Source organism: Chroicocephalus ridibundus, chromosome 2, assembly GCF_963924245.1.
Source record: "Chroicocephalus ridibundus chromosome 2, bChrRid1.1, whole genome shotgun sequence".
Taxonomy (NCBI): domain Eukaryota; kingdom Metazoa; phylum Chordata; class Aves; order Charadriiformes; family Laridae; genus Chroicocephalus; species Chroicocephalus ridibundus.
In genome coordinates this window covers 127,103,093-127,131,029 of record NC_086285.1, presented here as the reverse complement: position 1 = coordinate 127,131,029, position 27,937 = coordinate 127,103,093, and the positions used below count along the sequence as shown (strand labels likewise).

The 27,937-nt window shown below is 41.9% G+C and overlaps 2 protein-coding genes across 3 annotated transcripts in view; both read right to left on the bottom strand.

Annotated features, from left to right (window-relative positions):
- LYN (LYN proto-oncogene, Src family tyrosine kinase) overlaps positions 1–1,835 on the bottom strand; it is an 86,423-nt gene extending 84,588 nt beyond the window's left edge. For both annotated transcript variants that reach the window (XM_063326882.1, XM_063326885.1), the window contains exon 1: positions 1,049–1,835. In XM_063326882.1, coding sequence (XP_063182952.1) covers positions 1,049–1,082 — 34 coding nt within the window. In that variant the 5' untranslated portion in view covers positions 1,083–1,835. The remainder of the gene's footprint in view (positions 1–1,048) is intronic.
- TGS1 (trimethylguanosine synthase 1) lies at positions 1–27,605 on the bottom strand. The gene is made up of 13 exons (XM_063326889.1): positions 27,429–27,605; positions 26,385–26,449; positions 24,279–24,451; positions 21,433–22,285; positions 20,023–20,140; positions 19,070–19,156; positions 17,872–18,043; positions 16,197–16,548; positions 15,095–15,268; positions 14,025–14,168; positions 11,382–11,598; positions 10,576–10,654; positions 1–2,094 (listed from the first exon to the last, which is right to left on the bottom strand). The coding sequence occupies exons 1-13, from the start codon at positions 27,524–27,526 to the stop codon at positions 1,978–1,980; spliced, it is 2,649 nt and encodes an 882-aa protein (XP_063182959.1). The 5' UTR covers positions 27,527–27,605; the 3' UTR covers positions 1–1,977.
- Positions 27,606–27,937: the final 332 nt, after the last annotated feature.

Sequence of the window (27,937 nt, the reverse complement as noted above, 5' to 3'; positions counted from 1 at the left end):
TGTTGGACCTTTTATGTCATATTTCAGCTTCCACATTTTACATATTTGGCACTGAACAAAACCTGACTATTCTCCTGAAGATAGAAGTGAATTCACTGTTATTTCCCCCATAGAAGTTCCTTTCACAGAAGCCACATCAGCAAGATCTCAAAATGCTTCTACAGCTAGTCCTCTTAACTTTAGGGAGGAAGAGAGGACCAAAGAGGACGACACAGTGTTCCTGTAAGCAGTAATGAGCCCAATATAGTCAAATTTTAGTGTACAGAGTACTGTGACATACACAGTATAAAGTAATTTATTCCTCATTTGTCCTTATGACTCTTTCTTGGATTTTTTTCTTTTTGTAGCTTGTAGTGAATATTTAACAGCATCATTAGATTCATGCGCCACTGCTGCAGCAGGTTTGGACCTCCTGTAATACTAGCACCCTTGCCAACCTCCCCTGCCTCCAAGTAGCAAACTTCTAAGGAATACTGAAGCGCAGATTATTTCTTTCCTTTACTATTCCCTTTAAATACTGACAGAGTCTGGCATGATTACAGCACTTCTTCCTTGCCACAGTACAGCGGCAAAATGCAGTGATACAAATCAGTCAAATTATCTAAAATACCTTACATGAAGCATGGATGTAAGGGTCATTAACAGTTTAGCACTTGTCTGGTACTGGATGGACAGTAAAGTTAGAAAAAAACCCAACGATGTCCCAAGTGCTATTTTACTGCGCAAACTTGCACTGAGACAGGTTGTACATGTGTTTTTTAACATCCCGTACACACACAAACGCTTCAGTCCAACCGATTTGAAGAGCTGGAATTCATTCCTTACAGGGGAAAAAAAAAAAAATCCTCTTATTTGGTTATTCTACACAGTTATTCTAGAGAGTTTTGTTTTTCAGCACTAATGCATGGTTTAGTGCTTAGTCTCTGCCGCATTCAGCATCCTGCTGCACTCCAAGCAAAGGAGAAGCAGCACTAATTTATTATCTTAGGAACTATACACCTACACTCTTACCTCAAAAACATGTTCAAAATTGGTCTTGGGTACTTACTGTAAGTGCATGTCAGTGAGAGCTCCATATCCATGCCCTAGACGCATCTCACCTGCCTCCTCTCCTGCTTGGAGACGTGCCCAAAAGCCACTCTTGCCCCCCAAAGCCCAAGTGGGAGCACAGAGCCCTCACCAGAGAGATCCAGGCTGCCTCTGCCCTCCCTGAAGCCCGGGGCCAGGATCCAAAAGGCCTCAAAAAGAGGGGGACACACATGCCCCTCTGGTTACTGAGACAAGCCTCCTGTCCGAAGGTTCCTTCAAAATATCTTTGTAATGAAGAGGGCTGGCAAGGAGGAAAAAAAAAAATTAAATAAATAAAGCCAGAGGGTAAAGCTCTGCTGCCAGCCACAAACATGTCCCGCTTCTCTCCCTGTGCTGGAACAAGCCGGAACACTCACTGATAAGAAGTATGTGGACCTTTGTCCTACAAAGACAAGCTGAAAGGGTTTCCCAGGGAGCCAGAGAGGTGAAACTGGGTTAACCTCTGGTGGTGCAGCTGACCGTCCAGTTCCACCTGATGTTCAGATGCTTTTGTTTCTCAAGCACTGGGAGCAGTTCTTGACACACAGCGGCGTCCAGGCTATTCTTTTTGACCCTGTGAATGCTCCAAACTGGAGCAAGTACAGAAGTAGCACATGCGAGAGTTGCAAAAAAAAATCCTGAACTTCCCTTCAACTGATTGGACTTGAACCTCGCAAGACTGCATTTTATAAAGGTCTCTTTTCCTATCTTCACAGCTCCTCTACGTTTACAATTTTGTGAAAATTATTATAAAACATTTATTGACAGGAGCAATAAACAGAACAAATTTCTGTAAACAGAAATTAAAAGCGGAAAATGGCTTGAAGTCATTTTTGACCAGCCAGCTGTACAAAAGCTTAAGCAAAGCAGTAGTCAGGGAGGCTGGGTTTAGAAGAACCCACACTGAGTTCAAGAGGTGTCATGCCTTATTAGATCACCAAAATAAGCTGTTATCGTCTTCAGTTTGTTGTTGAGAAAATTTTGTTCTATTTCAACTTTCCCTCCCGGCCCTGCTAAGGAAGCCACCTGAAAAACAAAGAGCAAACAACAAATCAATCAATGCACAGGAAAAGAGGCAAACCCCCGAACTTTTTATTCCCGTGAAATACCACGTAAGCCACATCTTTGCTCTGTGACTGGTGACAATGCTCCTTGGCACCTAATGTCTCTGCTCCTCTTTCCATGTCTCCTCTTACTCACAGAAGTGGCTTGTGGCTTTCTTGTGACTGAAAAATCCCCCTCACCCCAAGCCATGAAAATAAGAGGACTTCAGAACTAAAGATAAATACTCATCGTTTCACATGCCATGCTGAGGCAAGGGATGCTAGACTCTGGTTTGCAGGCTACTTTGAGGGCATTTGAGACACCCCCCCATTGGGGCAAAAAGCAAGCTGTAAACTGTGCTTTGAAGGCGTCAAAAATCCAACATTTTGGCAGAAGAGTAAAACCAAATCCCGGAATTAGGAAGCATAAAGATTGCACTGAAGGAGGCGGGGGGGAGAACAACCCAAACAAAACAACCCCAAAACCCCAAACAGGCAGAGGACCTCACAAACCCCATTTTTTTTGTTGTTGCTGTTGCAAGCTGTTGTGTGCACCGGAGTGTCGGGCAGTGCTGAGGGCAAGGCTGCGGGCAGCTGAGGAACTGCAGGCAGGGAGAGCCCGTCGGGCAGCACTGGTCCCAGCTCTTGTGTTTACGATCACTGGAGTGAGAATTTCACCGTTCATGCTCTGTTGCCCGAGCCCGGTGCACACCTTTAATGCTCAACAATTACAAACAGACAACGTTTCACAGCAGACTTTGCATTTTGGACTGGAGCGTGCAATACCTTCTCCTCCTCCGGTCCTACTCATGACCCCTTTGAGGGACCGACAGCCGCACAAGGCTGCCTGTTTCTCACCAGGACAGACCGCACAGACAGAAGGAAAAGAACGCCACCAAAATTCAGTGTTGACTGCTTTTCTCCCCACATCGCAGACCCCCAGGACCTGTGCTGTAGTAGTGTCCCTGCTCCACAGCCAGTTCTGCTCCATGCTGCCGTTTTCCCTGCCGGCTGCAGGAAAACTATTTCTACAGTTCCCTGTGCAGGGGAACTCCCCAGGCAGGCAAAGTGATCAAGGTCTACAAGCCTGCAGTAGATTTTAACTGATCTTTGAACCAAGAAGTCCGTGACGTTAGCAACTGAAACTTAAAGTTCAGGTTGCGTTATTAACACTTCTAAACTCCTTGGAGACTTGACTCTGTAACGCAGGTTTATATTTAAACATGCTGAACTTCCTCTATTTTACTGTAAGTAAAAAACCAGCCTGCTATCAAAAGGAAATAACAGATTAATCTAAATTATACTTTGAACTTTTATTGACTTGTCCAGAAAATTACCACACTTATTTAAATCAAGCATTTACTTTTCTGTTTTGGTTTTTTTTTCCCCCCTCTCCCTTTCCATTTTTTTTCATTTCTGCAGACAAAAACAAAAGCATGAGTGGTTTCTTCATCCTTCAATTTAATGGTAATGGGAAAAAAATCTCCACCTTCTTGTCAAAAAGGAACCTGCCACTTAAGTAAAAAAGCAGAAGCTGGATGACTTATAAATAGCACAAGAATCTGAAATTGGCAAGTGATCAGGAATGTTAATTTCCCAACTTATCTTTTCTTACTTGAAATCCTAAAAGCAGTTACCATTGTGGGGCAATCCATACTTTTTTCTAGGAAGACATTAAGTTTGTACTTTTAATTTATTACGAACTAAAGCTGGAACGTCCCTTCCAAAACGCGTTAGAGGCTTTGCACTTTATAGCTAATGTTGTTTAACTATTCTAAAATATTAACTGGATTAGTCAACTTAATATAAGAATACTGAAATTACTGTCTCGAGGTTACATACTCCCGCTTTCAGGGCACAATTTGTGTCACTAACATATACACATATGACTAATGCATTGATATTAAACACAAGCGTTCAGTAAATATTTCTCTTCGAAGACCAATAAAGCAAAATGTTTCGTTGGTAACACAGGCAAATGCTGAGGGGTGGCATCCACCAAAGGGCACCCGAGAAGTGACATATGCTGTGTCTAGTCTCTAAGTGTTAAATCCAGAATAACTAAGACTAATTTCAAATGACTGCTAAAAGTATTTGATAAACCCAACGGTGACAAAAATCTAATGAGCACAGGGGCTTGGCAGGGACGGATCCAGCACCGCGTACTCTCTCAACCCCGCCCTCATATTCAGAGGAAACGCAGATCCTCTGCAACGATGCTTATTTGTAAATTGCTGGAGGTTGCAAATTTAATTACATAGGAGTTGCCAAGTTTTCCTCAGAAGGGCCCAGTCAACCCTGACAGCTTAACAAGGGAAAGCTGCCACACACCAAGCTCCAGAAAGGTGCCAGCTTGGCGGAGGGATGCCCTCTAAAAACTGGAGAGGATTAAGGAACAATGCTTTGACAAAAAGCAAAGGTGCTTACCTATATTTAGAAATACGGACACACATCTGTTTCTGAAGTGAACTACAGTGGTGAGTACAGAAAGGCTTAGTTTCTTTAAAACACCAGACGAGTCCAAAATTTGTTTACTTTTCCTGTGCAAACACAACAATTCCCTGCTGGCAATTCTCCTCATCCTGGCTTATTCTTTAGCCCAAACCCATGTAACTCAGGGGGGCAGAGGCAAAGGATGCAGCTTCAGTGGACACCTCCCTACATCCCTCTCACCTGGATACTTCGTCCTTCCTTTCAGTGACTGCTGATGGAAATAGTCCACACCTACGGACACAGAGCATTCAAAATGCAGCCAGCAGGTTTGGTCTCAAGTTTAAAATAGGAGACATCAGAAAAAGAAATACGAAAAGGGAAATGAACATGGAAGATTACTTCAGGAGCACAAGTTGCTTAAGGTACAAACTTTTTTTATATTATTCAGGTGTATTTTTGAACTCAAAGGTTTTCCTGATGGCCTTGCAGTTTGTTTTTTTTTTTTTTAAATCATCCTTTAGTAAAGCCACTTCCTATCTGTTCCAGCCACCAGCAAAGGTTACCGTGCATAAAAAGCTCTATCATCATTTTTTCCCTCCTCCAAGAAAGGAGGGAAATTTCTCTCATACCTTTTCTGTGGTATGAGAAATATAAGCTTTTTGGCTTAATAGGCAGTCACACAAGGACACTGTGATTCATTTCATTTTACAGAATGCTAGTAAAAAGAAGAAACCCCTCCCCCCTCAACCAACCTAAAGGCTAGGGGAAAATAAAAACCCAACGCACTTGGAAAAAAAAAAGGCAATGGTATTCTTTACACTGAACATAATAAAACAAAATGCACTCAGGCAGCATTTTTCAAGATGCACATCTTTAGGTCAATTACACCACTGCCACACTGGTGCTGCCACCTTTTGACAGGCTGGAGATATCATTATTTTATTTTTTTTTAAATTGAGGTGGGCAAACTACAATTCAGGATTTAAGTGCTAAGAGCTTTAGAAATATTGAAGTCCAGAAGTGCCACTCCGGCTTGGTGTATGCTGGGGGTATCTTCTGACTTTATCTTTTATCAAGGAGAGAGAAAAGATGTGAGTTTAAAGTGGGCTGCTTAAAAGCTGCCGTTATTAACATGATAGTCACAGCTGAAGTGTACACAATTACGTTCACCTAGAAATTATCAGTCTGCAAAACACATCAACCCACAGTCTTTTACCTGCCAACTCCCCTAATACCCAAGCATCTTAAAAATACAATCCATCTGAGTTCAGCTCCCGGCCTCCCACTCCCTGCTTTACTCATTGTTGTATTTACTCCTAAATAAACACAACGTTGCTTGGCAGGTCCCATTTGGCTAGGTCTCCAGTCTAAAAATGACAGCTAAATCAAAGCGGCCAGTGGTAGTTTTACTAGTCAGCCTCCCATCAGATATCTTACATCACAGAGGCTAGCATATATTCTTTAATTAAACTGATGTCTCTGGTATGATTTTTTGTTCTCCGGCTGACACCAGGTAGAATTAAAATAATAAAATAAATTAGTTAGTTTTACCCATCTTTCCACTCGCTTCATTGACCAGTCATTTGTAACAACTGGACTTTCAAGAACATCTTCCCACCCAAACACTAGACTTGCAGATAGAACAGGGCTTTGGTGTCTAACTCTAGATTATCTCAAACTGAGCGACAAAGATGAGGTGGCAACAAAGGCAAGAAAAAAGGTACAGTACCTACATGATGCGTATTCTTTGTATGACTATCAGGGTCAAGAGCACTTTGCTTAATTCTGGGCTCAGGGAATCACTCTACACACTAGACAATCAACAAAAGGTAATTTGTCTCTTCTGGCAGTATTTGGAATAAAAACCAGGTCTCAGACACCAACATTTAGGACAGCAAAAGTTCCAACAACAGGGAAATTTCACTAAATTAGGTAGATCTATCACACAGCAAAAAAAACCAAACACCTGTCTCCAAAACCCAAGAAACTCCAAACCCAGGGATTATGGTTTTGCAGCAGTCATCAAACCTTCAAATAGTAAAGACGCACACAAGATTTTCCATACAAACACAGGAAAATGTCTGAAAAATGACTGGTAAAAAAAAAAAAAAAGAATTAACAACAGTGCGTAAAGACTAATGTAAACCTTTCCCTGCCTCCTACCCTGCTTCAGTTTTTAAAAACACAGCATCTTGAGTGAACAAATGCAGCCTGTAAGATCTTCCTAGTGGGGACCGACTGTGTTACAAAACCATACAAGACCAAGCAGACTGCCAAAAGGTCAGCTCATGATGGACAGAACTACAACTGGCTGGTAACAAATAAATCACTAGCTAGTTTAAGTGGAGAGAGGCTGCCAATTTGCATTATGATCCCAGTTTATATAGTTCCAGTCAACCAGCAGGCATCGCATGGGAAAATACCATAAATAATATAGCTAGAAGAGCATATGACCATGAACACCTTGCTAGTGCACAGAATTTATCACCTCCCACCGGATCTCTCACACATCTGTGAAGTGTCGCACCACGTCAACCACAGAGCTGCTCTCATGCAGTGCACCCTCCCAGTGCCACCACTGTTGCATCCCCAAGCGGTACATTCACTGCTTTTCAAAAACACCACCGGCAGACAAATACCAGTGTAGCCCCTCAGAACTGAAGCAGTATTAATATACTCCTGACTGGTAGTATCCACACCATCCCCCCTTTCACAAAAGGTTGTGAAAAAAAAACAACCTTAAAGAAAAGACTTGGATGTTAAGATGCTGCAAAGAGATGGGTATCAACAAGGGTGTCACATGAACTACTTAACAGGCACTATTAATTAAACAATGTATTTTTTTAAACTATGTGCACATACATATATACAATAATTCCTGATTATTCCTCAACTAAAAATAGTATTTTGAAAGATTGATTCGACGTAATTATGGACCTGTATGCATTACAAATTTTGTAACAAGTACATGCTTGTAAACCAGGAGATTTGGTGCAATTAAATGAGATGTTTCACATTTCTGCTAAATGCACCAACCATATTCCACTGGTTCGCTGCTCCCTCTCGAGGCAGAAGTACAGAAGTTCGTTTCTCCTCTTCCACTTAGTGACTTTTGTAAGGGAATTCAAAGAACCCCATCTCTCTCTCTCTCTCTGAGACTAACTCTACACAGAAAAGGCTGTGCCTGCAGACATAATAAGCACTGGTTTTGCAATAAAATCCCGTGGAACATGGCTGGATGTCTTGTTTACCAATAAGGCAATGAACATCAAGTCCTCCGACGCAGCTAGGGCAAGGTCAGCGACCACCCCCTTTCACACCAGCAGCAGGATCCCTATTCTACGTCAAGTCTATAACTGTAAAAAGCAGCACAGATTTTCTGTTAAATTTGCACCACCTTAACTAAAGGTTAAACACTTTTTATCGTAACGTTGCTTCAACTGCTGGGCATTTTTTTCTATTTGTGCTTGAGATCTACTGTTAGACAAGCAAACTTGCACTGATACACTGGCTTACAGTCAGTATAAACATCTTTGTGGAAGTTTGCAATTGCACTTAAGTCAGCTTCTAAATCAATTTTAATTGACAAAGCACACAAGCACACCTCAGTTGTAGACTCAAGCCAGTCAACAAGAGACAAGAGGCAGAGTGCTTAAGTTTTAACAACTGCCACCTTACACGTTCAGCGTGTTTGACCACCTCCCCGGGGAGCTAAGCGATCTCTGAAAGCCTTACATGTGTATGAGCACAAAGAGTTAATTTCTGAGGACACAGAAGACGCAAATCTTACATGCCTGAGCAATGTTATCACAAATCAAACTTAGGTTTTTAAGTTTCTGCTCAAAACTAAGGCACCAGATAATCTGTTCAGCAAATATTGCTTTATCCAAGTTACTCAGTTTTCAGGTATCAACCTCCTGCACAAAATATTTAAGATCATCAAGCTTTTATAGGCCCCTAGAGTTTATGGATTACATTAATCAGCCAAGCTACATCACTACACCTTAGAACTGGTGTCCACAGGCCCTTGTCAAGGCAGCTGTTGCAGCAGAAGCTGCCCTATCTGGTCCATGAGAAAAGTAACGTACATGAGAACTGTGGGCAAAACCATGAGCAAACTGAGAATACAACCGTCTACACTAACCATGTAGGAACTTCAATGATAAGTCTGTTTTTCTGGAGATTCACACCCCTGGAAGTGTAGTGGCAGTAAATTCAGAATCTTCTTCATTTTTAAGTGTCAAGAGTGATGGCAGCCAAACCCATAACCGGTCTCCTTTGGGCTAGAGTGCCCACTAAGGTCACATTTGGGATGGTCATGTTTGACACGCCTCTGTCCACACAGGATTAAGACTAATTTTCCCTAAACAGTGGGCTAGATCCACGTTCTCAGATCATCAACCTTTAGTTGGTTTTTTTTGTTTTTTTTCCTTATACTGGCACAATCTCTAGAGAAAGGCATGAGGAGCTGACTTCTTTTCTTAAGAGTGGCCCATAGCCTGGACGACTGAAATGAACCCAGGCCTACAGCCACGTGCTTTTAACAACTCAGCCATGACCACAAAGCCATGTTTTTGAGCAACAGCAGTTATTCCTCAGCCATTTAAGCAAAGGCAAACCCATGGAGGTACATCAAGGGTCACTTAAGAGCACATCAAAAACATCCAGAGCCAACTGGAGCAAGATGTAGAGGTGGCAAGACACACCTTACCCAACCACGCAGAGGTGCTGAGCTTTACTGCAGGAACAGGCACAGGCCTGCGGATAGTACTCTTAGATGCTTTTGTGGGAACATAAGTGAACCATAGATGCCTTTTCCCATTTATAAATCCAGTAAAAAGTGCTCATGAGCAGAGCAGAAACCTGGTACGGTAATTTTTCATCATAGGAATGAAGCATTTGATAAAATGCAGTGGTTAGAAGTTGAAACTAGAGAAACGCTTCCTAAAGTTAAGGTCCCTAATCACATATTCATAAGCAGAGAAACTGCCTGAAGTTAAGCTCCCTGATCACATATTCATAAGCCACTTTGACATTTCACTGGCCTGAAATGCAAAAAGCAACGGAATCATCACCTGCTGTATAAATGGTGCTGTGCATAGCACAGGCTCATAGTGTGCTAATACTCAGGCCATGTGAATTTCAGCCTGTTTCTCAAGCCAGCTGTTTGCCACCAACAGTTCTGCGAGCCACCATGTGGATTGAGACTTTGCCTGCTCTAAGTAAGACACAGCTTTTGGAAAAACAGGAAATAAACCTGGGAAGTTCTGTGGCATGTTGCAGGTGAGGAGAACATCTGACGGCTCTCTTCTTTGCAAAAAGCTACAAGACGTAATTAACATAGAAAATACACAGAGGAAACTAAACCAGACACTCAGGGGAATTGTTACAGTCATCTAATTACTTTTAAAAAATTCTAACGAAATTCTCTAACACAAAAAAAAAACCCCACACCAGTGAAACAAATGGTGTGTTTATCAAGTCAGCGACAAATTTAACCATCTAATCACTGCAATGTGAGCAGCCTATGCGGAACCACACACTTGTGTGGACAGCATCAGTACCACCTCTGGGGGCACGACATTTGTCTCTGCTCTGCTAATCAGTGATAGTAGTGATTGCAGGCTGTACAATGATTTCCTGCAACTCCTTCATAAACTGAAAGCCACGAAAGTTTAGGACTCAGCAACTTACCGGACAGTTGGTTAAAATATTTTTTCTTTTGTAATGATGTATCTGTCTGGCACTCAAGAAATGTACTAGCTTTGGATCTTCTCTAAGAACCTCCAATCTGTTGCTTTATGAAGGAACAGTATCAAAATCATGGAAATAATCTACTATTCCTATTTCTAAATATATCAAGAGTACTGCAAACACAGAAATCGCCTAACATAAGGTTCCAACTTAAAACAAAAGACCCCTCCCATATTCAGCTGAACTGACTTAAAAGTTTGAAGTTTGTGCTTATAATACTTCTGTTTTAAGCCAGCTGAGCTTTCTATAGTTACCAAGCCCTTATTGAGTAACACACCTGGTCAATGTCGGCGTTCCGAGGTAGAAAATACACAATATTGTTCGTGATCTTCTTGGAGAGCCTGAAGATTTCAAATGTAGAAGCCAGTAAAGGAAAAAACAAGAATGGGGAAAGAGAAGTTGCTCTATATTCATTAATTTTGAAAATATGTCCCAAATTCAGTTATTATGCAATTAAATTATAGTTAGTCTTCTGGGTGTACGAGTTAGATACTCTTCTAAAATGCAGAAATTAGTATTGTCTAAATGCCGAAATTCTATTTTACCATTATTGCCCTAGAAAGTAGAAAAAAACCCCATAGCAGGTGCTATGATTGAGTGTAGTTTGAGTAAGATATTCTAAGATATACCTTTTATAAATCAATTAAAAAGTGGAATTAATGACAAAGTCTAGCTCATGTAACTAATTATTACCTATATATACACACCACATGGCTATTTGATTACTTCAGGATATTTTAATAAAATAATATAAAGGACTTAAAACTGCTGAATTAACGCTTTAAGTTAAGAAGCTACTACAATTCTCTAAGGAATTTTTTGCTTTTAAAAATAACTTTAAGACTTTTTTTTAAAAAAATTATAATAATACTTAATTTTAGGTGGTCAAAGTCATATAGCTGAGGCTGGGGGGAAGCGGACTAAACAAATGTGGCACATGTGGGACTTCAGCTGCTGGTCATATCATCCACAATCAGCCAATTGGACATGCAAAGCCCATGTCAAGAGAGGGAGGAGAAGAGAGAAAGAAAACCACTCATAAATGACTGAAAATCACAACAATGGGTAACTTTGAAAGGATATCCGTCTGGGCAAATCATGGTTTGGATATCGAAGATTTCGGCAGTGGCATAGTCAGGGCCCCCCCAGGGTGGGCTGAGGAACACAACATCTGCTTGCAGGTCGGCAGCCAGCACCATGAAGTCTCCGCACACGAATTCTATCTGATCCGCCACACCGTAGACCTCAGCATTGTTCCGTGCAAGACTGAGCTTCTCGGGATCAATATCAATAGCGATCACTGCAAATGAAAGAGAGAGCAAATGCACAGGTTGATGTGAACTGCGAATGCCACCTGACCACCAAAAGGCTGTTTCAGAAGGAAGGTGTTCTTCTGCAGCCACCAGATACAAGTCACATCTATAATCTACTGTTGTGCGGTGAGTGACTACTTCAGTTTTGTAGGTCATGGTAGACATGAAGCTACGGTTCCTCAGAGAGGAAGAACCTGCCCCTGCGTGGCAGAAGCAGAGGTTTCACCAAGAGCAGAACCACTGCATTGACAAACCAGCAAGGGAAGCCACACAGCCAAGACTGGGAAGGCTCAGCTGGTGTTGCAAAGCTAGAGAGCTTTAGCTTTTGGCAGTCATACATCTACTACTGTGACAATCCTCCATCTCAGCTCAAGTAATGGACAGGTAAGGCTGTCCACCTAAGAGAGGAAGTCCTCCTTAGGAGGAAACCTTAGCTGTCAGGAGCCTGACAACTTAAATGATGTCAATTAGAAACTTACTCTTCTCCATTTTAAAGATAAAACATGTATCTGTGGTTGATCACATTGTACTGAAAATTGAGTTTAAAAAACCCACCCAACAATGCAGGACAAGAGAGATGAGACAAGGGCAGTACATAATCACAGAAATAAAAATTTGTCCAGGAAATACAAAAAGCTAAGTGAAATTTAGAAAATATTTATAGAATGGATCATAGCCTACCAAACTTCATGCAGTAGAAACTGCCATTTGTCTTGCTCAGAAATTACTCAGAAGCATTAGATGAGCTGGTATTGATGAGTAGAGGAACACGAGGTAGTCAATGTCTTTACGGAAAACACTCTCAATGTTTCACTGCAATTTCATTAGCTGGCAACAGGAACTTAGACTAATACTAAGTTATCATCACTTTTCTGTATTTGGTTCTGCTGCACCTGCAGGTGATCCCATTTTAAGTACTATTCACACATAACCTGCTTTTGAGTACACAGACTTAGCGTAACAATTGGGAAAAGCATCAGTTTTGTGGCATCTCCGCAGGTCAGCGCTGCAAACAAAACTCAACCTTTACCAGCAATCTTCAGTTTATCTGACAGACTAGTTACTATGCCACATAAAAATAACTGACTAGTACAACACAAATCCAACTCTGACTGAAAATAGAAAAGTAGTTTTATAGGTCCTTTTTAAAAACACAGAACTCATATTGTGAGTCTGATGAAGCAAAAAAGCTCGTTGCTTTAGAAGCACTGAAAAAATTATAAAAAAAAAAATAATCAGCAAACAGAGTTGTGGAATAATTACTAAATTGGCCAAGAATACAAAAATACAGCATTGTTCACACATTAAGGAAAGTCATAAAATCAAGAGGCTTCTGAGGTAGAATACAGCCGCAGCTGGCACGCGAAGAATGCAACATCTGTGATTCCCTGTACTAAGTTGTTTGCGAAACTACACGAGGGATGGAACGGAACGCACTTGTTCCGTGGCCTTCCCTTGTGACAAATAGCAGATATGGGGACGAGATGGTACTACGGAACAGATAAGCAGCCTACACGCTACCTGAGCCAACATTTCGTCAAATGTTGACGAAATGCTGTCCTTTGTGCGAACTTTGCTCACTACGATGTACCAAAACACACCTCCATCCTGGAGACTATCCGCCCCCAAGGTGCGAACACTCCTCCTTGAGTACATTAATCATAATAAAAGTACGTATGACTGAAGTCACTCAAACTCCACTTCGAAAATAGAAAAATAGTATAAAAATAGCCCAAGAGAGAGGGGATGCCAGGGAAGACACCATCGCGAAGAATTCCATTGCTGATTTCCGGTATCAGTCAACGGGCTGAGCCTTTCTTCCCCCCCATAGGGACGCCTTTGGGTAAGACTTCGACTACACCGAGTGCTTTCTCGGGGACTTAGAAATTTCTCTAGAGAATCTTTACCCTACATTTATAGCCAGGCTGTATCGTTTATAATTTTGTCGCGCTTTTTGTATACTTAACAATATCTTTATTTGCACGTGCTTTGTAGACAGTGTATTTATCACCGGCAATCCTAAAGAACCTGTATATCTGTTGTTTAAATAAACTGCTCTGTTTAAGTAACTGGTCGTTTCGCTTTCTCACTGAACGCAACCAAAGACTCGAGAGTGGCCGTGCTAGTTCAGGAGCACAACTAGACTGAAGGTGCAGTCCACTATTACTGTATCCAAATCGTTAATAGTTCAATACATATTAAAAGCGATTGGACTGATAGTGCTGAATTGGGCATCACTCAGAATTTAAACCTAGCTGCACCTAGCCTCCCACCTCGGTGAGGAGTGTTAGAACGCAAGGGGGTTTATCTTCTGCCAAAACCGCTTGGCCCCTTTTCACGCAACAAGAGTGCATACCCAAATTTTTAGGGAGAAACAAAATAATACAATACAATATATACAACACCTGCTTACCTCTTTTTGAGGTCAGTGCAAACTGAATAGCGTTTCCTCCAACCCCACAGAATGCATCCACTATGATATCGCAGTTGAATGACTGGCTAACGCGGACGGCAATATGCTCAGCTATTTTCTCAGGAGTAACAGAAAACCAGCCCTCTGCAAAGGAAAGGGAAGAAGTGTATTTTCGCCTCTTATTTCAAGGTCACCTGAATTAAAAACAGCCAACCAACCTCCCCAACAACTGAAGGTTTAGCATTAATCTCAACAATTTTGGCTTAGCGCATTCAACCAGGAAATGGAGGCTTTGAAGATGATAAACTCTGGTCAGTCTGGCAATCTGCTAAGCAAACAAAGTCTCGCTGAAGCAAACAGATAGGCCTGAATCTCGGTAAATGCTTTGTTGAACTTCGTGCTGAGGACTCCAGCTTATCAAGGACAAGCCCACTGAGACAGCCATGAAAAACTTTATACACCAGAATTATGCTCTGTAACAAACAGAACCAGAAATATATTCTCTCCTATCTGACTTGTTGTTTTCTTTACAGCGATGTCTGGTCTGCCAAATAATCTACATGTTTATGTGAGAGAGCATTAGAAGTGAAAGGCTTACAAACCCAAGACACAAAAACGCAGTAATCCTAATTCCTCCTTTACCTATAAATTTATGGTCTGGAAGCGGTTTTCCTGCAAACATGGGAAAAAAAAACCCCAAACTTTGAAATTGACTGCTGAAAGTCAGAACAAAACTAAATCCATCAGCATTTTTGGAAGTCTCACAAAATTATTTTAGAAAATATAGAAATCAAGCTTCTGAAAAAGTCCTGACCAAGCATAATTTGGGTACAATATGATCTTCAGCAAACACTAGGACTAATGCAAACAAGGGTGTCCCATGCCAGAAGGTCTACTGAAGTCCAAGACTTCTGTTCGCCTGCACGCTGGGGGATGGAATTTATCCAGAGGTGCTAACGCATGCTCAGTAATGCTCCTCTTATACGGAAATCAGTAATAAACTGCGAGAAGGGCCATGGGTTTGGATACATCTTACACCACCAATTCAGTGCACTCTGCACTAAACACACCTCTGTCTAGTTTAATTCCCTCATCAAACCGCGAGAACAGCCGGTAGCGTTGTGCCCAGTACTTGGCCAGCTCCGGATCAGCAGCAATCTCAGCAGGTATAGCTCCCAGCGCAATTTTATTCCTTCTCCTCCTTTTTTTCTCCTTCTTCTTTGTGGTAATTTTTTCATCTACAGCTGGAAGACACTGCAAAAGTTAACAATCACCGTTCTTGCAGGCTAGCAATGTAATTGGTAGGTAGGTGACAGTTAAGACATAAGAGAGTTAAGACAAACTGTTCATGTTTTAACAACACTGCTAAATGTCCTTAATTACTGTTTGCCAGATTATGCAAATTAGTGGTTTAAGTTAAAAAAGAGCATCCTATATTTCCAGGGTATAGTGTTACCTGACAGGTAAACAGTCACAGTCCTAAAAATCGTAACACTTCACCCATTATTTAAGAGCCTTAAAAGGCTAGCCATCATCTTCAACTGATGGTAATGAACTCTACATAGTAAGCAAACAAGTGGATCAGAGACCAATTTAATGCCCTTATTTACATAAGGAACAAGAATCAATCTGGACAGGAGTTTTACAGTAGAAATCTAACATAACTGAATTACTGCAGGAAGAATTAAACTATATGTAGAAACCTGAATAATCCCGTTTTCCTTTGTTTAGAGTGTTAAATAGAAAAGTTCTAATATAATTATTTTTTTCCCTAGAAAATAATTTCAACAACACATGCTCCCCAAAGCTCAGCACTGTGCATCTGAGAACCCCAAACGTGATGGTCTGTGCATCTACTTGAAGTTAATCACCCTCATCCTTACAGGGGAAAAAGGGTATGAATTTGAGACCCGTTAGATCACATCTAGGATCAACAATGACTGTTTATCTATAAAGAAATACTGCCAATGTTAGAAACAAGATCTGGGATTCTGGCGCTCCAGGAATAACCTACTGCTGCTAGCACAGCTCTCAATTTGCCTTATTACCCCTTGGACCTAACGAGTCTCTCTGGATAAAGAGAATAAGTAAATTCCACACAATACTGCCTTCCCAAATTGCAGCGTTAAGTCCACTGCCAATTAATTTCCAGTTTGTGGGAAACTGATGTACCTTCACTGACATCCTCTGTCTCTGCTCGGAGATAATCGGGAATATCCAAGGGGACTAGCTGCCGCCCGCAGCCATGCTCCTGCTTGCTGGCAGCCTGGCCACTGGAGCCACTTGCTGCTGCATCCTGTGCTTCCTCTTCAAGGTTACTCCCTCCAGGTTCTGTGAAGACCACGCTGGAGGATGGTGGCTCTTGGTTTTCAGCATTCAGTGTCACAGTTTGTGTGGCAGTAACACCTTCCTGATCCTCCGAGTCGCTGCTCGAGGATGATGCTTCCGCTTTACGCTGAGGGCAGGTTGTCTGGGATGTGGCTTCCTCCCCAGGCTTATTAACCCGCTTTAAGAACTTCTCCACCTGAGATTGTCAAATCACATGGACGATTAGACTGTTACCAGCTTACTTTTGAACTCTAAGGCTAGTTTAAAAGCATTAGAGTTCAAAAGCACCTGCCATGCATACACTCTCAACCACATGTATTTTGAAAAAAATAGAATAGGCACAGTCAAAAAATTCAGGATACGCAAGTCCTTAATTCTGCTCCCTTTTTACAACATTTCGAAAACAAGTTGTCGTTGTGAACTAGATACCAACTGCCTGCAAAAGAGGAAATCCACAGAAATCAACTGACAAATACAGTTACATTCTCAAGTAATATCTGAAACATAGTCAGATGGACGAGGACTACTACTTTTTAATTAACTATCTTGTCTCTGATCCGCATTCAAAGAAGCAATCAGGCAGAGAATTCTGCCTTCCAGGTTTGGATAAACAGGTAAAATTAACTTCATACATTAGCTGCATCAGCTCTAAGATGTACCAAATGGTGCATGTGCTAAAGGGTTCTGCCGAAAGGGTTCCTCAAAGTCTGAGGAAATTTATGAATTTTTTTTTTCTTCACATAACTAAAATTGCTCTTGAACTACACTGGCCTCAGGTGATCAAGCCTTTGATAAAAAATTATATAGCAATGGGACTGGAGTTCAATGCAGTATGTGCTGTCACCACCAGAAAAGAGTGTTTTGCACTTGGTGTTAAGGCCAAGCATCCCAGGAGGCAAATTAACATTGAAAATCTGAGGTAACAGATTTTAAAGAGACTCAACTAAGAAAAAGAGTGACCAAGTTTTTCTACTAATTTCTAATTTCTGAGTTAAAAAAAAAACGCATAAAGTTATAGGTGAAAATAAATGCAGGTAGAGGTGTAAGCAAAAGCATTGATACACATTACTAAGAACACCAGTTACATGAAATACACTAACCTATACAAACATTTTTCTCTAACTGCTGAAGTGCCAGCACTAAAACAAATGCCCTCACATGCCTTTTAAAATCAGAGACACTTTTAGTAACTACAGAAACCTACACACACCTCTAAAAGAACGATGCACCCAGATGTTAAGAATGCCTTTCACATAACTTCGCCATTAAGCTTGCATTCCTCTTGATAGATTGCCAAGAGTCCACCAAGGGCCTTCCATATCCACCCTAAACTATCTACTCTTCACCTAAGCATGGAAATTAAAAAAAAAAAAGAAAGAAAAAAGAACAACAAGCAGTGGACTGACACTCAAAAAATGCCACCTACTCTGGACAATTAATATTTTCATTTTGTAATTCAACAACAGCTAAGGGAGCAGATAAATCTATGAATTACAGCAACACTAACAATTAAACCTACCTTTTTCAAAGTTTTACTTTTTTTGCAAGATGTTTCAGATTCCTCTGTAAAGAAGATGTGTGTGGTTTTGCTCTTCCTTGGTTTACGCATATCCAAGAATCGGGACGTGAGTTTTGCCTTTTTCTCCAAGTACTGCACACTTCGGTGGGTGAAATCTGGAATTCCACCATACCTGAAATTTAAAAAAAAAAAAAAATTAAAAAAAAGGACTTGGTTAATTTCTAATCTGGAAGCCTTTATATGAATGCTGATGTCTACAGAAAATTATTTAGACTAAATTATTTCTTTGAGACATTTGCTCCACTCTTAAAATATACGTCACTGGATGTAGCTGCAAAACAATGCACCCTCATGAAAACTTTTAAATATTTTTATTTGAAAATGTTTACCCGAATTGGTTTTAGATTTTTTTTTTTTTCCTCATAGGTGTATAACGTTAGGTGGAAGCAATTTCCCAGACCAGCCTGAAGAATAGCAATGAAAAAATATCTTGATTAATAGAATGAAATGTCTTTTGAAGATTCTTTACAGCCACCAAAACCAGCTACTTTGGTCTCCTGGCAAATGCAATAACAAAAAAAAAAAAGGGAAATCTGAATCTGGGCAATTCACTTTAATAATTTTTATAAAATAGAATAGAGATTGTCAACTACAAAACATACTCCTCTTTGAAACATATATATATATATATATATGTACTAAACAACTTGCACCTTGCAGAAGCACTAAACCTAAGCTACAGTCCACCTGTGCCCTATGAAATTTCACTGGTCAATACCCTGGCAACACTTTATCAGTAGAGCAATATTTTATTAGCATAAAGAAGCATCATTCCAATATGAAACAGCTAATAATTATGATCTAAGCTCACAGGACTCCAAACTGAGAGGACCATTCATTGTCAGAGCCTCTGAGCTCTAATTTAAGTAGCCGACCAGCCATTTAACACTTACACAACTGCAACTACCTTATGAGTTAAGCTTCTGTTTCAAAGCACTTTTCTTCTTCTTTAATTAGTGTCTGAAACTTTGCATCTCTCTCTCTAGCCAAAGGATGAAAATTTTATTAGAAGCAGAGACTAACTTTGGGAATCATCTTCAAAATTTTAACGGCATAGGAATGGAAACAAATGGTTTATTTGAATAATAACAAGAGAGGTGACTTATGAATAAATCCCAAGCTCCTCATAAGCATTTACTTTTGTCCTGTGCCACACTTGAAACCCAAAACAGAGCAGGTCTCCTCAGGATCTTCTACTGGGTTCTCATCCACGTCCAGTTCATGGCTAGGAAAAAATGCAGATGACAGAGTTACTTACTGTAAAAAACACAATTTTTACAGATAAACCATACGTGCATAAGCACATACTTTTTCCTTTTTTTTTTTTACCCAATTCTAGGGATGTATATCCTTCTATCAGGGTTATAATATTCCAACTGTTACAAATGACCTCTTAAAATGTTTACTATCAAGACCTACATGGAACTGATGAAGACAGTGTTTGTTCACTCTATTTCCAAATTACCTTCATCACCTATTATGTTATCTATATTATTATCTATTATTAATGCTATGGCAACTGCAAAATATTAGAACAAAACCAAAGCTACATGATTAGCAGAGAGTAATTCCATCCATCCCTTCACCTTTGACCTTGTAAATTTATTAGAGAGGGAGACCTATCTTGCCATCTTTGAGGCTATACATTTTTAGAGAAGAAAGAAAAAGATTGTGACAAGGCAGAGATTACCTATTTTATGATTGCCAGAGCACTGAGCAGTTTACTGGCAGCATACAATTCAGTTAAACAACACCAATTATTTACTATAGTTCTTGTATTATCTACACTAATTAGACCTACATAAGCAAGTTGTCCTATCCGATTTAACAATCTTGTATACTTCACTGGCACAAGAATAGTACTGTCACCTTGCACAATCATTAAGGCCATATATTGTTTTCATAAAGCAGCAGAAGAGAAGAAATATCTCCCCGCTTGTTGCCAGGTAAAGTGATAAGCAGTGATGGAAGACGGGTTTTGTACTGAAGTTTTAACTCACAATCTCAAGCAAACAAACAGTTTCTATAAATCAGGAGGCTTCTGGACCCGGGCTTCTTGAGAAAAAAGCTCATCTAATTTTCATGACTTGCCTTCTCTTGATTTTGGCATGTCTGTATTCAGGGGGCTCTTCATCCTCATCTTCATCTTGGTCACGAAGCAGCAACTGTTCTTTGTCATTTGAATTCGAGCTACATGACCCCTGTGAACCTAAAAAAGATAGATGAGATCACATTTTCCTTCTGCATAAATAAATTCCTTATTTTTCCTGTCCCCAAAGTATGTCTGCGGGTTGTCCTGAATCTGACAAATAAGGCTCAAGTGCCAAACGTGCATAGCTTTACCTGTCTTTGTTTGAGGGACAACATACCAATGCAGGCTTCCAGCATTAGTTACGCTGCAGAGCTAATAATCTTAAGCAGGACCAACTTCAAATTATCTCAGCTCTCCAAGAAAAGTAAAATGCCTACAAGGCACAAATTCAAAACACTTTCTTCCTTGTGCGTAGATTTTGTTTCTATTTCATTAGCTATGCAAAGATATTCACATACATTTAACAAGAGAGGATTCCAACACTCCTCTCATTTCTTGTTGGAAAGGAGATTTTCCTTTCACCTCTCCCATTCCAACTATGCTGTAGGATCAAGATGGGACCACACCTGCTTCTTCCTTCCTTAGGAAGTCACTAGCAGCAGACTCAAGAGGTTTCTGACCAAACTGAAGCCCCAGGCTGCTGACACTTGACTCACATGCTTCATCCCTCCTTCTGAGTGGGAGAAACCATAGAACAACCAGGAAAGACGTTAGGCTGCTGCTTACAGCAAACGCTGTCAGGAAGAACTGGCAGGCAACCGAGATGTCTCTCTCCTTTCTCTGCACGCTGAACTAGCTGACAAAAACGTCTCCAGCCCAGTCTTGTACCTCCCTCACAGAAGCTCTTCCAGTAACGTAAGGAAAAGCCACTGTCTTCTACCATACTACTACGTTACCTGGCACTTTCACTTGTTAGCACTAGCTGTGAACGTATGAATTTGGGGTTGTAAGGATGACTGCAGCTCACTGACTAATTGATAACTTAATGCTGGAAAGGACCTCTGGAAGACATCTGGTCCACTACAACAAAACAAGAGTTTATTTTCATGTATGTCATTTTTAGACAGAAGGCAAAAAAAACCAAAACACCAACCCCAGAACTGCAGAACTTTTTTTCCCCCCTCAAAAAGATGATCTTAAAATTTGTCAGATTCATGAGAACATCAAACCTGAGTTTTCATTCATTTTAGACAATCAGTGATAAGAGACATCAGCTGAATGACACAGCTGCAATATCAATACTAACATAAATAAATACACACTAACAATGCTCTCTCACCACCTTCTGTAGTACCTCTAAACATTTACAAAGAACATGAAAACAGCATAAGACAGACATGCCCTTGTTTCTTATATATGACCACCTAGAGAAATTCTAGAAGAATCAATTTTAGCCGATCTTGTATTACCTGACTGGTTAACGCTTTTATTTTCACAAGATGCACTCCTTTTCCTGTTTGCTCCATCACAGGGCTCCTTCCGGCTTTCACTGTCAGATGAACTACGCTCTTGAGGACCTTGGTGGGCTACTGTTAGAGTGGCACTGCTCTGCTCCACTTCCTCCAAATTCAGATTTAAATTACAAATCCCAGAGATTATTTCACTGTGGGGTTCAGCGCTTGAAGGGAGTGTTTCTTCGCTTCTGGTGACAGAGGGAGACAGCTCCAAGCTCAGCGCTTCACTGCGTTCAGCCCCTTGGTTAACCAAGTCCATTTTTTCTGAAAAACGTGTCTCCTGGGTAACCCCATTAGCTTCCACGACATCACCGTGTGAGCTCTCAATAGTCCATCCTTGACTTGTCCAGTACTGAAACTGCTCCCAGTAATACCAGTACAGTTCACTGTAATGCTGCTCCCACTCCTCCATGGTGTCCGGACTATTCCAAGGCTCAGAAGCTGTGGTGGTCTCAGACGATGAGACCTCCTGATGCTTCTCCAGCCAACTTTGCCAAAGAAGGCCCTCTCCATACTCGCTCCAGTACTTCTCCCATTTTTCTTTAAGTTCACTGGGTAAAGCCTTACTTGCAAGACTTTCTGAACTTTCACAGTTCCCTTCACTTACATCCTGAGGTTTGCTGCTCTTCTCACACTGCTCTGTAGCTAGGGCCAGCTCACCAGGAATGGACTGGATACGACCATCACACGCTTGATCCTGGCATTCCTGTCCCATTTTATCCTCATGTTTTTTCTGTAACTCTTTTTTCTTCTTCTTTTTCTTTTTCATAATCTTCATGTTACTCCTCTTTCTATAATTTTCTGTTGCCTGAATATAATGGAAAAACAGACTTAGAAGTCCACAGTGTATATGCAGTCTTTTGTCCTCTCTCCAAGCACGTTTCTGTTTCTGTTGTAACCCTCCCTCTTACTGCAACCCTGCCGTTAGCGTTCTCCCCACAAAAGGTTGTAGGGTTTATGGGTCTGATAGGGCTCCGCTGCATAACCTTGGCTGAGGTTTCTGAGGAAGCTGTGAGAAAGTCTATAGAAAGACACACACACAAAAAGGCAGAATTACAGACCGAAGTGGGGCTGCTGAGAGGGAAGCCATTAGTAGCTCAAGGATTCAGAAGGAAAGACATCAACATGAAACATCATCAAGTCCTAAAGGGAGGTTGGTCAGGAATTGAGGGGTCACTGGGCTGAGCTCAACAGTAAAACACTATCTCCGTAACATCAAGGACCTGTTTCGAGGGGCCATGGAGGCTCAGTCGCCTGGTATCTGCCTGGCCAGCAAACAGTGTTGAGGTGTCTTAGTAGGGTAGTGCTGAGCCTAACAGATTGTTAAATCCTTGCCTATCTTTGAGTGCTTTAAACAAAAAGACATTGCTTTATACTCATAAGCTCTGTAAATCCTGCAGCTGAATTTCTGCATGCCTGAAGATATTGACCCAAAAGAGGGGTGTAATATTCTTCCCATCTGAAGATCTCCAAGTTGGCTGACAAACACAAGGAAACAGCCTCCTCTCCAAACAGGTGGGCCTTTCATTTGTGCAATACAACCATTTCACTTGTTACAACAAACTCAGACTCCTACAGTTGTCTAGTGGAACAGAAGACAGAAACCTGTTATCAAAAGGAAACACTAAGGTAACTTGTTGGTTTCATCAAATACAACTTCACTTGTTTTAGTGGGACTTCCTGTGCTTACAGATGTATAACAACACAAAAACATCCAAGAAAAATAACTTGTTCTATCAAATAAATCTGCCCATTTTTTTCATAAACTGCCCAATTAAGTTTGGCAGGTAAAAAGGCGGTGGTGATGAGGGATGACAACACACGTGGGCAAAAGACCACAAACGTACATACATTACTCCGAGGGTTCATCAGCTACAATCCCTAGATTTGTTGCATTGATAAATGCATAAGGTAGACTACAGAGAAGTTAGGTTCAGTGATCTGGCATTAATCTTTCATCCACATCCCTCTTAATGTCACGTGAATAAATGCAGTGCAAAGCACAATGCTTAGTAGTAATCTAGTAAAAACAGACATTATTTTCTCATTAAACTTATTTGCAGTATTACTACATAGCAACAGAAATCATGCATATACCTTAGCCTTGAAGCTGGACGCCTGTAAGTCTATTTACATGCCATCAACTAAAATCATGTACAGGCTTCTCCTATTTATTTACAAATTAATCAGGTCAGAACCAGAGTGCTCTGCACAAAAGCAATCTCTCACTGCCAGGGAGGTCTGTATTCTACAGAATGGACAAAGTGGATATCCCTCTGTCTTTTTCTCATCTGTGCACAACTTCGGTCTTTACGTAAAGCTCAACCACTACCTACAGGAAGTGGAGCAACCAAGCCTCCCTCCTGCCCTTTGGAACAGACCGGCTTTATCACGGCAAGGGGGATCTAAGGAACTAGCTTTTCATATTAGTATCTAAAGCTAAATGGTTAAAGCAGACAGTGTGAATACGGGTGCTCAGGTTCAAGTGTACTAGTTGTTCTGAAGCAGAGCATCAACATTACCATGACTGTTTTAAACTAAATCTCTCTAGTAACAAGAGCAGTACAGATATGGAAGCATAAAGCACAGCCTGACCTTGTTTAGTCAAACTGGCAGGTGCATTTTACAAATGGCACAGATCACGGTGCTGCATGTTGTTACAAGTATGCGAGGCAGGCAGCTTAAAGCCCGCTCGGATACATTTCCATGAACTGCAGTCTCAAAAACAACTGAGGAGCAGACATGCACCTATGTCTGGAAACACAAAGTAAACACAACAAATAAAGCAAATAAATATTTACCACAATATCCCTGTGGGCTGACTGCCCACCAAACTGAAGAGGCAATCCCATACTCTTCATGAGCTCGGCCTCCGAGTCTAGTTCAACTTCTTCCAGGTCAAGAGCATGATTAATATTCACCTTTAATGTAGCATTGGGACAACGGTTCTCCTCTTCAGATGCTTGTTCCTCCCCTATTAACAAATTATATTAAGTGAATATGAGCTAGTTCCAATACCTCAGTGCAACAGCACGGCCCACAAAAATTAGCAGAACTACCCCTTAAGCTTCCTTTCCCACTTAAAATTTTCATCATAAGTATTTAATTTCTGCATAACTATCAGTAGGAATCAAAATCTAACTTCAACAGCCAAAACACTGCACTGGGTCTGGCTGGAATGGAGTTACCTTTCCTCATAGCAGCCCAGACAGCACGATGTTTTGGATCTGTGACTAAAACAATGTGGATAACACATGGAGGTTTTGGCTATCGCTGAGCGGTGCTTGCACAGCATCGTAATGTTCTCTTCTCCCCACTCTGCCCCCTCCCAGCAAGTGGGCTGCGGTGGGCAAGAGACAGAGGGAACACAGCTGGGACTGCTGACCCAAAGTGGCTGAAGGGATAGTGAATACTGTGTAATGTGATGCTGGACAATAAAAACTGGGGTAGAGGGTGTGGGTGCTTGGGGTCAACCCACCACAAACATTCACATCAATAACTTGCAGAGCAAACTACAGTAACGCCCAACGAACAACTGAAAAAACAGTATTAGGAAAAGAAAATGCTTTACAGGAGTTCTTTTGGCATGTATCAGAGCAAGCTTAAAATACAAAAAACTGCTGGTTTCAAAAAAAATCTTTCAAAAAACACACTAAGAAAGATAATACGCTTTTACAACAATAATACATGTGAACTACAGAACATAATTATCTCAGAAATCACAATCAACTATTGAAATACTGCTTGAAATACACATCTATCAAATAACATAATTATCTCAGAAATAACAATCAACTATTGAAATACTGCTTGAAATACACATCTATCAAATTTTTAAGCAACATCATATATATATATAAAATGACATATACCACTCAAAAAGTAGGAACTCTATATTGATGAAACTTAAGAAATACAACATCTCTTAACACATTTGATTAAAAAAAACCACTTAAGTTTTTCAGTTTTGTCAGGATATATTTACTGCCAAATTATCACACAGCACAAGACTCTTCTGTTTTTAACTGGTAACTCTCCCACAATTCAGTCATATATGCACAAAACCATGGTTTATTTTCTCCTTCTTCACTTCACTCACATTGCCTCCATCTAACCTGTGCTATTCACTCTCAGCTTCTACGGACATTCTTTTCTGTTCAGACTCCCTCCTTTCAAATCAAACCATTATATGACGCTGTGGCTAGGAAGACAGCAATGGAAAAATCAGATACCATAGGAATTATGTTCAGATAGGCATGCGTGAGGAATTCGGGAGGACAGAGCAAGGGACTGGTGTTGAATCTGCCAGGGCATACACCATGATTATCCCTAAAATACAAGCAAGCAGGAAGAGGCTTACTCCTCCAGTCCTCCTCATATGATTCCTAATGTACATGCAAATCATAATTTTCCCCATCAGGGGTACTGCTTCTTCTCTGCTTCTAGCCCAGCAGATGAATCAGTGACAGCCAATGTCCTAGACTGGGGTAGTAGCAGCAGGACAGCATTACTCCCAGGCAAACATCTAGGATTTGCAGACCCTCTGTTACATAATTAATTTTGAGCTAGGGAAGTTGAAATTATGATTTCAGAGCAGGTCAGGCACTTGTGAGATAATCTGCTCTGTGCACCAAGCAGAGACTACGTGAGCTGCTGAATCTGTGCAAACAGGAATAAGCATCGCACCTGGTTTGACACAGACTTCCACATCAAGATTATAGTAACTTGAAAGTTATGCCAGTGCTAAGTTATTGTTCACATCCATCCCCATAACAAAAGTACAGAAAAGCCAGAAATAAGAACGAAACTATGGGTTAGCAGTTATACAGTCCTACTGTACCTTAAGTAAACACACATAACTCATTTTAACTGCACATCATTTTGCACAGTACGTTTTATTACCTTACCTGTACTGTCATTGTCATCTTTGACATAAAATCCTTTTAATCCCAGTTTATATAATCTTCGATCTCTGTAAAAATGAAGAGTGACATTGATGCAGAAGGTCATTATTAAAAGATATATATATATTTTTTTTTTTTTTTTACAGTAAAAACAATCCTTCCGTAGAATGACCTCCCCAGGGATGTGGCAAAGTCCCCATCACTGGAGGGATGCAATCAGACAGGGTGCGAGAAAACCTCATCTGAGCTTCCTTTCCCATTAAATGTTAGCCCAGATGATCTTTTGAGGTCCCTTCCCACCTGGGCTGCTCTGTGATTCTGAACACATGAAGCTAAGAAAAATATGAAAAAGGCAGCATTTTAAAGCCTGATGCAAAAAGCCCACGTGGGAGATGTTCAGCAAACGTTGCTGCTACACAGAATACCCGGGAATCAAATTTTTGGCCCACAAAACGTTCTGCTGAAGTGGGTGGAATTTAGTGCCTGCAGTCCCAAACTGCAAGTATTTCAGCCCCCACACAACGCTGAGGGCACCGCATCTCCGCCAAGCGTCTCAGCTAAACACCGAGCGTACTTTAACACCAAAAAATCTCCGGTAACGGCCACGGCATCTCCCATCCGCAGAGGAAGGGACCAAAAGTTCCGCTATCCCAAATCACCCATCTCCTGCGACAGACCGCCCCTCAGTAACATCGCCCCCCCCTCGCCCTCCCTGGCAAACCCCCTCCCCCTCTCCGGCTCGGGGAGGCCCGGGGCAGCAGGAGCGGACGGGGAGGGAGCGGACACCGGGAGGTGAGGGGGCCCCGACCGGCGGGGCCGCGGCTGCCCGCCGGGCCGGGCCCGCTCCGGTAAGGCCCCCCCCGCGGGAACCGGCGTACGGTTGGGTGGGCTTTCCTTCGCGTCCTGCCCCGCCATCGCCAGTATCGCTTGGTCAGCACAACCTATACGAAGCGCGGCCCTTCCCCGAGCCCCCCCTCCGCCCCCAGCGGAAACCTCCCCGGGCCACGGGGTACGCGGACACGCAGGGCCGGCGAGGCCGCTACTCACTCGACGAAGGCGCGGGAGCAGAGGCAGAGGATGCTGTGGGCCGGCCCCGCCCGCAGCAGCAGCTCCGCCACAAGCCGCCCCCGCGGGTCCTGCACCATCCCTACGGGAAGACCCACGCCGCCGCACCGGCCCGCCGCCGCCGCCTTCCGCCGGATCTGCCCTCAGCGCCGGCACCGCCCCGCCACCGCCCGGGGGCGGCCGAGGGGGCGGGCGGAGCCGAGCCGAGCCGAGTGGAGCCGAGCGGAGCCGAATGGAGCCGAGCGGAGCCGAGTCCAGCCGAGCCGAGCGGAGCCGAGTCCAGCCGAGTCGAGCGGAGCCGCGCCGCCCGGGGTAGGGGGGCGCCAGCCGCGGCGGTGGCGGTGTCTCCGCACCAGGCGCATCTGTGGCGGATGGAGCGGTGCACCTCACTCGTAGAGAGAAGCAGCGATGCATGTATTGATCTTTAACAAAGTTTGATGGTAAATGCGACAGTGTTTTTAACAAGATTCGAGGTGGCGAGGCACACTGGG

Bases quoted from the DNA above. Each gene is read 5' to 3' on its own strand.
- TGS1 (XM_063326889.1), bottom strand. From the start codon at position 27,526: ATGGTGCAGGACCCGCGGGGGCGGCTTGTGGCGGAGCTGCTGCTGCGG. The intron at 20,141-21,432 runs GTAATACAAGAT...TATCTTTTTTAG, and splicing joins TAAAAGCGTTAACCAGTCAG to GTTCACAGGGGTCATGTAGC. The intron at 2,095-10,575 runs GTGTGTTACTCA...TTTGTTTTTCAG, and splicing joins GGAACGCCGACATTGACCAG to GTGGCTTCCTTAGCAGGGCC.